The following is a 14,371-nucleotide window of genomic DNA, read 5'->3' as shown; positions in this document are numbered from 1 at the left end:
CATCAGGGAGCCTAGGCCTCTGTCTTTCAAATGATGTTCTTGTTAGTGTGTAGTATTTTTAAACCAGGGATTGAACCCAGGGGCGCTTAACTACTAAGCCACATCGCCAGTCTTTTTTATATTTTATTTAGAGACAAAGTCTCACTAAGTTGCTGAGGCTGGCTTGGAACTCAAGATTCTCCTTTCTCAGCTTCTCTAGCCGCTGGGATTACAGGCATGCACCACCCTGCCCGGCTGATTTCTTTCCTGTACTCATCTCATTTTTTTAACCTATGTTTCTCAACCCCTAGATATCCATCCAAAATTTGCATGGTCTTTGATAAGCAGGGTGGATCTCAAGACTTGGCCCATGTGTTCTCTCAGGCATTACCTGCCCAACTTGGCAAGCAGCACATTTATTCACAATTGTTAGTTGTATTAAAGTTTCTTATCCAGAATCAAAGAAATATGGCAACATTTTGTACTTTATTAAGCCGTTGATGATGTTGGGGGCCATGAACTTCCTTTCAGTTGAGACATCCTTTCACTGGACTGAAAGGAACATCAGCAGTGAGAACACAAGATCAAGTCTCGGAATGATGGTGGTTTCCTGTGCTCATGCCCCACCTCCTCAGACTTTTCCTTTCTCCTCCCTCCACCTCCTCATCCCAAAGGGGATGGCTCAGAGGGAAATCCAGAGAGCTCTGGATGAGAGAGAACTGGAGAGCAATCCAGGGAAAACTGAGGAAACCCAGGATTCTGGAGTGAGAGTGTGTGTGTGTGTGTGTGTGTGTGTGTGTGTGCGCGCGCGCGCGCGCACATGTGCGTGCATTTATATTTTTCCGAGCAGATTGCTCATGGTGGAGCCAGTTCATAGCATTCATGATTGCACCCTTGTTTACAGCATCCTCAATTACCAAGAACAAATCTTTGCAACAACAAACACTTATTGCCCATCTCCTAAAGGCAGGAGCTTGAACCTCTGGGTACAACACTGCAGGTAAAATATCTCTAAATAGCCAGTTATTCAATCATTCTTGTTCATCATTTGTTGTGCACAGAGACCAGAGGGTTTAAATGGCAGTGTGCTAAACACATCTCCAAATCCTGAATGCCTATCTGTATTTACCTCCATTTATGATTTATTCAGTTTTATAATCTTACAAAGAATTTGTTCTTACCTTGATATAGATATATATATATTCACATACATACATATATGTACACATCTGTGTTTATATACATACATATAATATATACATATATATACACACACACACATGTATACGTGTGTGTCTATATGTGCATTTTTTTTTTTCTGGAAACGCATCTTAAATACCTTCGGATTACACATCAAATACCTTTTCAACCATGAGGAATATTTTCAAATAGATTTATGTCCACTAAATAAAGGCAGAAATTCCCCACATGATCAATGAGAAGAATTCAGAAATGGAAGAGTTAACAGCCCTAAAGAGTGGATAAATTATAAGGGGGAATTTTATGGGTCTCCCTGGAAACATTAATGGCCTCAGTTTGCATTTGTGCTAATGGAGTATTTAAATTTTAACAAGAAAGGCATGTTGAGATTTTGCAGCTCTTTTGAGTACAGAAATGATAAATGGGTTCTTTTTTTGTTTCCCGCAGAGCTTGACAGGTTGAGAGGTCTGAATTCATTAGAATATTTTACTTCAACATATACACTATATACCAGCCTAGTGTGAAAAATCATTGCGTTCCTGTCTGCGTCTGACTTAATTGGTATTGTTGACTGAATTCTCCGAGCTGCAGGTCAGAGCTCCACTTTGTCTTCTAGCTTGTCAAGCTGGGTCAATAAGTTAATAATGAGACATATGTATTTAAATTAAATTCATACAATTTTTCTGTCTTTGTTCTAAATAATGTCTAAATTGCTACATTATTTGAATGACTCCATCTGGGGTTATGCGTATGCGTGCTCTTACATTATTGTTTGTCATTTTTCCCTTTGCTTCAAAATTAAGTTGTCTGACACAAGCACTTAAATGTTTGCTACATATATATATATACATACATATATATATATATATATATATATACATATATATATATGTATATATATATATATACATATATATATATATGTATATATATATATATATAATATGAGTAACTTAACAATGAATAAATGCTAAATATTAAGATATCCATTTAGTATTTTTAAAATTACACTAGTAACAGCTGATAAAAATAATTTCTCTCTCTCTTTTTTGTTTTTTGTTTGTTTTCAATGTAGGGATCAAACCCCAAGCCCTGGAGAGGCCAGGTCATCGGCACTCTACCATTGAGCTACATACATGTTTGCACTTCCAATTAAACTAAAAATTTAGGGTTCTCTTTCTATCAGAGCAATTTCCAGCCAAATTATTTCTTAACAATGCACAATCACTACTATCACTTTTCAAATAAAGATCAAAGGGATTTACTAGTTATTTTCATTGGAAAGGAAAATTTGGGGATCAGGCCACTTTCTATACCAATTGTAGAAAGAAAATATTCAGAATTGCTTTGTACCATCTGCTGGATAATATCAGTGAAGGGAGAGTATTATTCACTGAAGGTTCATTTGCATTGAGTAGGTTTCGGTATCTCCCCTTTGTGCCTAAAATGGAGCCAACAGTGGGACCTCTAGAGTTCATAGCACAGAAAGTATTCTTGTTGGTCTTTCCCACTTTCTCCCTTCTCAGAATCTGTGGCTGAATGGGATCCTGGGTATTGGTTAAGAGATTCTGAGCAGGCTTTTAGAAGCAGGTCATCTTGGTCAGCAATGGGAGAAGAGAAATCAGGAGAAATTCCTGGCCCTCTTTCTGATTATCCTCCCAAAAGTCCCCAAGTGCAGCTCTTCCCTGAGGCTTTCCTTCTCCAGCAGTCTCTAACTGCTGCACCCTTCTTGGCTTACCCAGGGGGGAACAACTGCTAACTCCAGCAGTTTTTAAACATCCGGGCCCAAAAGGGCATCTGTTACCCCTGAGAACACTCCTGGCTGCTAAATGGGTTTGGCCCAGCCCTGGGAAGTGAGCACTATCATTGGTCTATCCTTGGTGACAAGGGAGTAACAAAGGGTTTTTTCTTCTCAGTTCTGTGACCCCACATGGTAGAAGTACACAAAGAGGAGGAGAATGTGCATGTGACACTTACAGATGGAAAAGGGGGGGGGAAGAAAAGGTGTGTGTAAGGGGGTGGGGTCACCACAGAACAAGTCAGGGTGAAAAAGGAAGAGTCCGGTATCCTTGAAGTCTACAATCTGGATTTCTCCAAGCTTACCCTGAGGCATGCATTTTGCAGGATTATTTAATGAAACCAACAATTTTTAAAAAGCACCTCCCTTTTAAAAGCTAAAAACACACAAAAAACCCCCCAAAAACCTAGATTCCTAAAAGCAACTGCAGATTGAAGAAAGCAGAATAAAATGACCTGCATTGCATGTTGTCATCTGGACCTTTAATGAGTTGATCTGCCTCTATGGGCTTTAATTATTCTTTCTGAGAAATGGGCTTTTGAATGTAGTTTTGCAAATACCTAAATAACTAACCTATAATCATAAGATTCTATTGGTAAAACCATGCCAAAAAGTGAACTGAAACCATAATAGAAGCATAAGCTAAGGAAACAATTAAAAAGGAAATGCTAATTTAAGAAAGGCTTTACTTTTCAGAGACAAGATTTTCCTATTTTTTTCCCTTGACCTCACTTTCAATTTTATGTTTTTCCCTTTTTTTATAAGCTAGCAACTTGATGTTCATTACATATGTTATATGTAATGCAGACAATAACTTACATACATGGTTCATAATTTCAAGTATTGATAATAAATAATTCAGATCTTATAAAATATCTTATGATAGAAGCAAATAATAATTGATTTATGATCATTTGTTTATTTGACCTAAAAGTCAGAAGTTATTTTAAAGTGAGCCCTTAGGGGGCTCTAGCTCAGTGGTAGAGCACTTGCCTCCCATGTTCGAGGCACCAGGTTCAATCCTCAGCACGACATAAAAATAAATAAATAAAATAAAGGTATTGAGTCCATCTACAAATATATATATATAATATAAATATATATTACTTAAATATATATATAATATAACTATATATTATATATATTTTAATATATATTTATAAATATATATAATATATTTATATATATATTTTAAGTGAGCCCCTAGAGAAGGTTAACAATGAATCATCTATTTAATGACCTTAAGTTTTGGGACTGGCTTGTGTTTCAGCATGGATCACAGAGCCCTTAGTAGATAATACCAACTACTTGATGCAAGCAGAAATCTATCACATTTTGACTTAGAAAAGTAAAGATGAGTACAATAAATTTAATACCTTATAATATTTCATTTAACTACCACTTATTATATTAGAAGTAAATGGAATTTTTGTTTATTTATTGGTACTGAGGATTGTACCCAGGGCCTCACACATGCTGGGCAAGTGCTCTACTACTGAGCTTCATCTCCAGACCTGATGATGAAATTAAACCCAAATCTTTCCTGGGTTCTTAATTCTCTTATCATTTTAGACTAAACCCGTTCAATAAAGTGACATCAGAATGTTACAATATAATCAGCTAAATCTAAATCTCAAAATCCAGGGCAGTTACACACACCAATAAATTCAGTTTGCAAGACACCCATGTATGTAGTCTAGATTTTTTAAAAAACATGCACACACACACACCCCAAAAAAACTAGAACAAAACAAATTTGAGGAGCAGGTGTTCTGTTAAAATCTAAGGATGACTGGATAAAACCATGTTGAGGGTGAATTGCAGGGGCTGGGGGGGGTGGGTGGATATTGCCAAGGAATAATAGTTGGTGATAGCCACAATGGTTCAGTCCTGCACAACTGAATCAGTAAAGCTAGAGGACATCGAAACAATTGTTTCAAACTCAGAAATAACCAAACCTGACATTGTGCTTTGTAAATACAGTTGAGAAAACAAGAGTGACCATTTCTCTTGGCTTCAAGAAGCATTTATTAAGCATCCACGTTAGGATGTCTCAGGCATGTTGGTTTATCATGCTACCATCATCCCTCTACAGATTTATAGATTATCTTCTAGGCTTCCCAGAGGGTCCTCAGTAACCAGATGGCAAGTCACCAGGGTCTCCAATCCCACAGAACCTCAATGAAGACAGGAAGGGTAATAATAAGAAAGAGTAACCAATGAGGAAATGGTTTCCCAGACTCCACGCAGCAGGGCCCAGTTAAAAGCAGAGCTCCCTGGAGCAGCTCCATCTTGCTTCACACATATGGCCTGCAGGGTTCAGCAACAACAGCGGTGGCATCAGAGTGACCTCTGGAGGAGGCCCAGCTGGGACCTGCCCACTGAAGCTGCAACATGTCATGCACAGGGAAAGAAATCCTGCTCACCCTGTTGCTAAGACATCTCAGACTGTCTGAATGAAAAGCTGGGGAGTGGTACTCTCACTTAGCATTGGAAGCCCTGCAGCCTGATTTGCATTGGAGACCCCAGGACCCAGGAGAGCAATCTCCAGAGAAACAACAGCATCTGTTACTGCCCACAGGAAATGGCTCTGCTCACTCACTTGGCTGACTCTTAATGGGATCGATACAGCCATTTCGGAATTCTGCACAAAAATGTGACCAAATTAAGGAATTAAAAATCAGGAAGGCAAGGTGAGGGCAAAGGAGATGGGGGTGGGGTTCTGGAATTGCAGTAATATCTGTTCTTATCTGGATAACACAGGTGTGTTCATTTTGTGAAAAAATCCATTGAGCTGTTCATCTATGATTTGTGCCCTTTCATCTCTAATACATCAACAGGATTAAAATTTTTTAAAAAAAAATCAGAAAGATGAATTTTTATTACTAAGTGCTAGTAGTGTGAAAAGGACTATAGAGGGAGCAATAGATGGCTGCATCTGTTTTGTCCTTCAGCAGAAGCAACTTGAATAAACCCCTTGAGGAATGGGACACTGAAAGGATGATCAGCTGAGTAACAAAGCGAGAAGATAATTATGGTGGGAAGGTGAGTGCTGAACCATCTCCCTGCATGGGGCGCTGCCCACAAGTGGATGACTGTACAAAGGCAAGCTCTGAAAACTGCTGTATTGAAATCTCCCTCAGATATTAGCCTGCCCTGCGCCAACATCATGACAGGGTCAGAAAAGGAGTGACGCTGCAGTACTGGCACTCCAGTCACTGATAAGCGGTGTGACCTTGAGCCGGTCCCCTTCCTGCCTCTGGGCCTCATCTGGAAAATAAGGATGAGGATCCCTCCCTGCACCACATTGGGTGATTAGGAAAATTTTGTAGCTAGAAATCACCTCCCTATATGTTATTATTCCCAGGCAATGCTACTGACAAATGATTTTTTAAAAAAATCAAAGTCATTGATTCCCACAATAGCCACGCCCAAAATAAGAACGTGCAAAAATTTTCCAGGAGAAAAATGTGCAAATAAACAAAATTAGAATAAATCAGATCAGAGGCCTACAGTTTGAGAACGTAGGGTTATTGAGATGCTCAAATAAAACATTTCATTTTTAAAGTCTCTTATTTTTATTTTTTTTTCGAATGAATTATCATGACTGCTTTCTGTTCGCATTTTTTTTCCTTTTTTAAGCTGAAAAGAAAAATCAGTGCTTTAAAGTTAAACAAAAGAACAAGGTCTGCAACTCCAGTCCCCACCCTGCAGCCTTTTGTTCTGGGGACAAGTGGCCATTTCCAAGTGCAGAAGAAGCAGATGACAAGCGTTTATTTATTTATTTATTTTTTTCGTCTAAAACAAGGCTTTTCTTCCGCCTTTTATTGGGGTGAGGGGGAACCGGGAAGGAGGGCTGCGTGAACGCCCTTTGTCCGCCTCGGGCTGCCGTAGAGACCGCAGTGCGGACTGCACCACGCCCACCAGCCGGTGTCTCCGGGCAGAAACGCTTCAGCACCACCCCGAGAGAATAGAGCCGGGCTGGGGCTGCAGAGAGACCCGGCGACCTCTGTCAGGGGCGCGGGGAGGGCCAGGACGCCAGGGGTAGACGAAAAGGCAGAGATCATAGCTGCCACCCTGGAGTCGAGCGCAACAAAGCCAGGCAGAGGGAGAGGTGGGGGCGAGTAGCCCCCGCCAGCCTGAGGCTCCCGCAAAGCGCACACCCCGCCAGCCGTGCCTAGTGGGGGCGCCGCAGTGCGGGGGGCAGGTGCGGCTGGCGGGGTGTGGGCACTGCGGCAGCCCGGGTGGGGCTGAAGGGCGGGTCGGTCCGCACGTCCGAGGCTGCGCCCGCCGGGACCCTCCCAGCCCCGCCCAAGGTTCCGGGCGAACCGCTACCCGGCTCTGCAGAGCGCGCTCCTGGTGCACACATCGGACGAGGGGCTGGCCCTAACCGCTGACGCCCCCTTCCCCATTCAATATAGCACTCCCAAGGCTGATACTTTTAAAAGAAGCCCCACCCCACAACTTGGGGTCCCATTGTCCTTTCTCAAAGCTGCAGCTAAGACCTCAGGGGCAGCGGCGAGGCGGGCTTCGTCTGGGAAACGAGCGCAGGCGGTTCTCCATCCCTAAGTCCCGAGGGGTGGGGGGAGCGGGCGTGGCCCTAGGACTAGCCTAGTCATTCTGAGGAAAGAAAGGATCGGGAAGTTTTACGCCAGAAAAGGCAGTTCTCGGGGGCTTAGGTGGCCGTGGTGAGGATGGTTCCCACGGGCCTGGCACATGGTGTTTCAACCCTCAGGTCTGCGGGTGAGAGGGATCCCAGCTTTTGCTAAGGCGAAGAAGGGTGCTGAAGGGAGTGGTTGCATCAGGTCTACCACCACCATCACCCCCTTTGCCTCCCGCGGTTGCGGCTTTATTATGGCCTTTGCTCCTCGGACACCTGCATTTCACTTAGCGGGAGAGGCGGTGGCCAACTCGACTGTGGCTGCGGACCGTCCTGGTGATTGATCCCTCAAGGTTATCAGAGACTCTCCCTCTAGGTCTCAAATCTAATATTCGGGTTATTCCCCGAAATGTACCCAGAAAAGAGTCCAGGTCGAGTGCGGGAGGAGACCGGGAGAGACGTGGGTGCGGGGCGCGCCGCTCCAGGGGAGCTGGGTGGCCTTCGCTCCCTGGGTGGGGTCGTGTTTGCGCGTCTCCCGGTGCGCGTCCCTGGGGGCGAGGGGCCGCTTACCGAGCTCGATGTTGCCGATAGCACGCCGCAGGTGCTCTTCGGTCACGGTCTCACCGACCACCACCAGCAAGTAGAACTTGCTGTCGAGGAAGCGGTGCGACAGGCTGGGAGAGGTGGACGCCGCCGGGTTGGCGATGCTGCCGGATGGCTCCGGCTCGGTGGCTTCCACCACCACGGTCGCCATCCTGCCGGCCCGATATGCCTCGGCGAAGTGTTCCTCTCCTGCCGCTCCTCTGCTCTGCGGCAGGAGAAAGGATTATCACCGAAGGTGCTGTCTCCGCTCCGCCCCCTGCGTCCCCCCTCCTCCCGGCGCTGCGCGCCGCCTCCCCCTCCGCCTTCTCGGAGGCGGTGGAGAGTGCGCGGGGAGAGGAGCGGGGAGTGAGAGAGGGCGGGGAGGCGCCGCTTTTATATGGAGACTAGGCAGGGAGCCCGGGAGGAGGAGGAAGAGGAGGAGGAAGGGACCACCCGGCACATCCTCACGCGGTGGCTGCCTCGGCTCTTCCAGCCGTTGGCCCAGGGCTGATGTCATCTGCAGCAAATCATCTTGCCTGCGGCCCGGAAGCTGAAGGGACGAGGTGTGCGGACAATGGTCTGGGCAGGGCCGCGAACCAAGGGGCTGGGGGACCCAAAGGGCTCCTGCTGCCACCGTGAAGTGGGAAGGCACGCAGTCTACACACATACACCCCCTCCCACGCACCTACTGCCTTTTCCAAACCCTCATCCCGCCTATGCAGGAGAATGGGATGAGTTTCCATTTTCAGAGTGGAGATATTTCCCACGTCCTAGGTGCACAAAGTCAGGCCTTCGCCTGTGTCCAGTCCATGATGAAGCCGGGGTCTGAGATCTGTGATAGCTACAGTGGACAGGTGCCCAGGGTACTCTCCCCAGGAAGACTGGAATCTGTCTTTTCTTTAACCTTGTGGGTTTAGGAAGACATGTTTACTGATATTTATCAATAGCAATATTTACCACCTTCACTTAAAAGAATGCATGAAAATTGCAAAAACTAAGCCTACTTTTGTTTAGTCTTGAACTTTTCTCTGTAAGGGCTAATGGTGAAAAAGCAGTGCCTTTGTGGTGCTTATGGGAAATGAGATGAATACAGATATATTATCTTGGATACAGATTTCTTAATAATATTCTGAACAGATATTTTCAGGCATAACAAAGAATAAAGATACTGTCTCTAACCAGCAGGATTACAGCAACTATAATGTACTCTTCAATTCCCTGGGGAACACACAGGCAAAATTATTTCATGTGACAGTGATGTCTTAAAATACATGTAGCATCAGGAATTTTTATCGCCTTTGTCTATGTTTAGAAAAACTCATTAAAATTTTTAAAAGACAACCCATCTACAACCATTTTCCACAAATATAATGAGTATAGCTTTCAGGGAGGAAGGGAGGATGAAGAGGGGACAAATTGTGCAAACATGATGCCACCATAAAAACTGGGGAATTAGAGTTAGGGAAGAGAGGTGGACAGCAATGAGAGTAGTCAATGAGTTGTAATACAAGAATGCATGTTAGTAAAAAACTAATAATAATTTTTAAGAAGTGGATATTCTGAATTCCAAAATAACCCAATATCTTAGATATTAACAGCCATAGCTTACTTATGTACCCTTTGCCCCCTTTTCCTGCAGTCTTGAATAGGAGAGGCAGTGGGCAGCAAAAGACTGTGGGTCCCCTCCTATATGCCAGTCTGATCAATGGGAAATAAAGGTACCATCTGGTCAATAGCATTTGGGGTCTGCAACAAATTCACTGGAGAGCTCCAGACACTAGTAAACAGAGCCTAGGAGTTTCTAAGTGAAGTGTCAATAGATTATGGTCAAGATGTTCAATCACTACGGAAGCCCATTGGGGGCTGGAGGTAATGTGAAGAACAATCTGGCAGGGCTTAGCCATTGGAGTCCAGCTTCACCTAGTGATCCCCTCCCTTCTCTGAGTCACCATTGCCTCCATGTATGTGATAGTTTTCTTTTACTATTCAATGTATTCTTAAATTTATTTTGAAATAGAATTCTCTTTTGCTATATACATGGAAATACTAATATCCTTATATGTAGAAGATATTCATAAAATCTACATAATGAAAATATATTGATTAAATTCCTGCTATACATATTATTTGCTCAAGATTGAACCTGAGGCATACCCTATCTTCTATAAAAACATGTTAGCAAGCATTAGAGAGGTGTGAAAAACACAGTAGCACCTGGGTTGTTCCCCTATGTTAAAGCAGAAGGTTGGATGAAAAATGCAACAAAAGGACTTTCTCACTGTGATATGCAGTGAAAGGCCATGACCATGAACCACTCCCATCATCACCTGGACAGACATAATGGCAGAACACAGATTAAGAATGCATACTGCTGGGCTGGGGTTGTGGCTCAGTGGTAGAGCGCTTGTCTCAAATACATGGGGCACTGGGTTTGATCACACAAATAAATAAAATAAAGGTATTGTGCCCATCTACAACTAAAAAAAATTTTTTTTAAAAGAATGCATACTGCTGCTTTATAGCTCTGTAACTTTGAGCAAGTGACATTCTTTTTGATATTCAGACCCCTCATGTATATGGTAAGAAGAATAAGCTCTTTATAACTCTAAATAACTCTGTAAGAGAGGAGTAAATGATGCAAATTTATATAAGCCCCAATGCAACGGTTGAAGCATAATAAGTAATCAAGGCATGGTTGATTAAATGACTTTTTTTTTTTTTCCGATTTGAGACAATGAAGCAAAAGCAGCTTTCCAAAATGTGCGGGTGATACCTCCACCAGCACCTCTGAAAAAAGAATAGAACATTAAATCACACTTCAAGCCTAGAAATGTAACCCCATCCCAAGAAAAAGGCTACAGTTCTGAGGAGGAGGAAGGCAGAAAATAATATAAGAAGGCCTGCATGCCCAGCTACCCAGTTGACATCACCTGAATGTCCCAGAGGTTCCTCAAATTTGAAACACTCCAAATCCAAATCACCTTTGCCCTCCAAACCTGATTCTGTCACACGTTTCCCATTTCGATTAATACTACCACCATCTGTCCTATGTAGCAAGTCAGGAAACTCACAGATGTCTTGAACCCTTCCTTGACCTTTAGCTTCGTTTGCAATCCAGCATGGAATTTGGTCAATTTTACCTTTTAAGTATCTCTTCAATTCATCTGTTTCTCATCACTGTAGTCACCCTAGTCCAAGCTACCATCATCATGAGAGGTACTGGTGTACAAACTAGGAAATGGGTTCTGGAGTTGAAACTGCCTGGTTTCAACTGCCATAATTTATTACCTGTGTAACTTTGGGCAGGATGCTTAACCACTCTGTGCTTTGGTTTTCTCATTTGAATGATGCAGATGAGTTGCCAATGTTCTAAATGGGGAATAGTTTAAAGGTAATAAAGTGCCCAAAAGTGTCTGTATATTATAAATACTCATTAGAGGATAGTTTGTTTTACTATTATCCATTTCAGTATAGAAAATTTCCAAACATAAATATAAGTAGAGAGAATACTATAAATGCAAAATCATCTCTCATCTAGTGATTTTTGAGGTGTAGCAGGAATTAAACCTAGGGTCATTTAACCACTGAGTCTCATCCCTAGCTCTTTTTATTTTTAATCTTGAGACAGGGTCTCGCTAAGTTGCTGAGGCTAGCCTTAAATTTGCAATCCTCCTGCCTCATTCTCCCAAATCATTAGGATTATATTTGTGTGCCACTATGCCCAGCTCCAATCAAGTGATTTTTTAAAAGTTTCTTGTTTAAATCAAAATCAGAATAAGGTCTATTTATTTTAATTGATTGATCAGTCTTAAATCTCCTTTAATGTGTGTTCCTAATTTTTTTCCTTGCAATTTCTTGTTGGAATATGTGTTATGTAGAGTTTCACAAAGTCCTGATTTTGCTGGTTGTATCCCCTGTTGGGTTACTTAACATGTTCTCTATCTCCTGAGTTTTCTGTATACTGATAGTTAAATCCAAAAGCTTGATCAGATGCAGATTTTTTAATCAGATTTCATATTTTTTACCAGTATGTTTCCTAGGTGATATTGGTTGACTCTTATTCTGTAATTTTAATAGTATTGATGATCATTACCTAGCGTCATTATATACTAAGGATTTGAAAATGGGGTAATATTCTAATTTTATTATTTTTCATTCATTTGACAACTGGAAGACTTGTTAGGAGAAGCCTTATTCCATCTGTTGATTAGCCAGAGGTACAGTTTGTACAGGAATAAAAGGATAAAAACATGACAATTTCTCTTTATTTACTAACTTTCAAAATAACAAATCCATTCCACAGTGTAATCCAAAAAAACATTAATGTTTTTGTGTCATTAAGACTATAACTTGCAGCTTTTATTATGTTGATGCTTTAACTTTTTCACCTTTGGAAAAGGTGTTCCCTGCTCACCATGTACTTATCTGGCCTCAGAACTTGAGAATTATCCATTTCTCTAAGGAACCCAAGTTCCTAAAGTAGGAAATGGTATTTAGAGACCATAATCTGAACATAAGGGTTTTTGCTACTATCTTGGTCATTGTTCCTAGATATTTTCAGTGGACAGAAGTAGGAAATACATTTTTTTTCAAGATGAAATACATTATGAGTTCATACTGGCAATCCCAGTTGAGTATGAAGGCCATGGGAATTTTGTTTAAACGTTTATTCTTACATCTATATTTCCCTTTGTCCTATGCCTTGAATTCCAGTTCTCGGAGACATCCAGGATGATTAGAAGAACAGATGATTTTTCATTTTCTTTGTCTCACAATATATAAAAATCATATTTTCCGTAATTTTAGATAAAAATGGAATACTTTTGCCAACAATATGATTACCAAAAATGGTCCAAAGCTTTTTGCAATTATTTTTATTCTTAGAATGTATCACATTAGAAAACCAAAATTCCAGTTGCCAGACACTAAAATGATCACTCCTTTTTTAAATCCCAGAATATATACAAAGTAGTCACAGGATAACAACAAAACCCTACTAATATCAATAAGATATTGCAAGTAGTTTGGATTTTTTTTTGACAATTTCCATCATCAATAGATATAAACAAACAGCATAAAGTTTTATGGTCTAGTTGACTCCTTTTTTATGTTATTAACTCAATACATAGTTAGCTGTGTTTGTTTCATTTGGTTTTCACGAATTTTGAATTGATTTTTTTTAATTTAATTTTGCTTTATAATTATGTAAAATATTTACACGGTTTCAAGGTCAAATCTACAAAAGCTTTGTATTGAGAAAGCTTAAGCCTCTATTCCTGTCTACTCCATCATGCTCCTTTTAAGTAACACATTTAACCTTGGTTTATGCTTTCATTGTAAAAATACATATATATAGTTCGTGGTGTGTAGCTCAATGGTAGGGTGCTGCCTAGCATGTGCTAGGCCCTGGTTTCAACCCCCTGCTAAAAATGCATACTACCTGCTTTCTTTTCTCAGATAAATAGCAACACACATACACACACACACAGACACAGACACACACACACACACACAGTTTCTTCTATTTTATTTTCTTTTTTTCACCTAACAATATATCCTGGAAATAACTTTATAGCAATATATATTTATATTCTTCATCCCTTTTTAGCCATGTACTAACCCATTATATACATTGACTATAACTTATCCCACCAGTCCATTGTTGTTGAACATTTGAGTTACTTTCAATTGACCTTATATTATGAACAGTAATTATAGCTATTGTTTCTCCCCTGTGCAATAACAATGATCATCTGACTGGCATCATCATGTCCACCCTGACCCTTAGCCAGTCCATGCTTCACACCACATGGAAAACAGTCTCTTCTAATCTGGCCATGTTACCCCACCTCTGCTTTAAATCTTTAAATGGGTTCACACTGTCTTTATTTATTTATTTATTTTTTGATGATTTGATATGGAGGTTTGGTCATGTTCAAGTTCAATTATTTTTTCTCATGACAACCTCATGATATCATGATGTCGTGTTCTATCAAGAGGCACATGGTGTCTTGTTCAAATTCTATCATGCCTTCTTCATTTATATAAGTCTTTAGGATAAAGACTAAACATATAGGCATGTCCTACAAGACCCTGCAAAGTCCTTATCTCCCTTGCTTGATCTATACCCCCCACCCCAACCCTACTCACCCTTACTTTCCAGCTTTGGATACACTGACCTTGTGTCAGACCATCCTTCCTTCCAAAGCAGG

The 14,371-nt window shown here is 41.4% G+C and overlaps 1 protein-coding gene across 1 annotated transcript in view; it reads right to left on the bottom strand.

Annotated features, from left to right (window-relative positions):
- The window catches only part of Map1b (microtubule associated protein 1B), a 105,698-nt gene extending 97,303 nt beyond the window's left edge, over positions 1 to 8,395 (bottom strand). Inside the window, exon 1 of the mRNA XM_027927621.2 lies at positions 8,148 to 8,395. Coding sequence (XP_027783422.2) covers positions 8,148 to 8,331 — 184 coding nt within the window. The 5' untranslated portion in view covers positions 8,332 to 8,395. The remainder of the gene's footprint in view (positions 1 to 8,147) is intronic.
- Positions 8,396 to 14,371: the final 5,976 nt, after the last annotated feature.

Source organism: Marmota flaviventris, chromosome 5 (assembly GCF_047511675.1).
Source record: "Marmota flaviventris isolate mMarFla1 chromosome 5, mMarFla1.hap1, whole genome shotgun sequence".
In the NCBI taxonomy this organism is placed as follows: Eukaryota; Metazoa; Chordata; class Mammalia; order Rodentia; family Sciuridae; genus Marmota; species Marmota flaviventris.
Note: the sequence above shows the minus strand (reverse complement) of the source record. Positions and strands in the feature narration are given on the sequence as shown.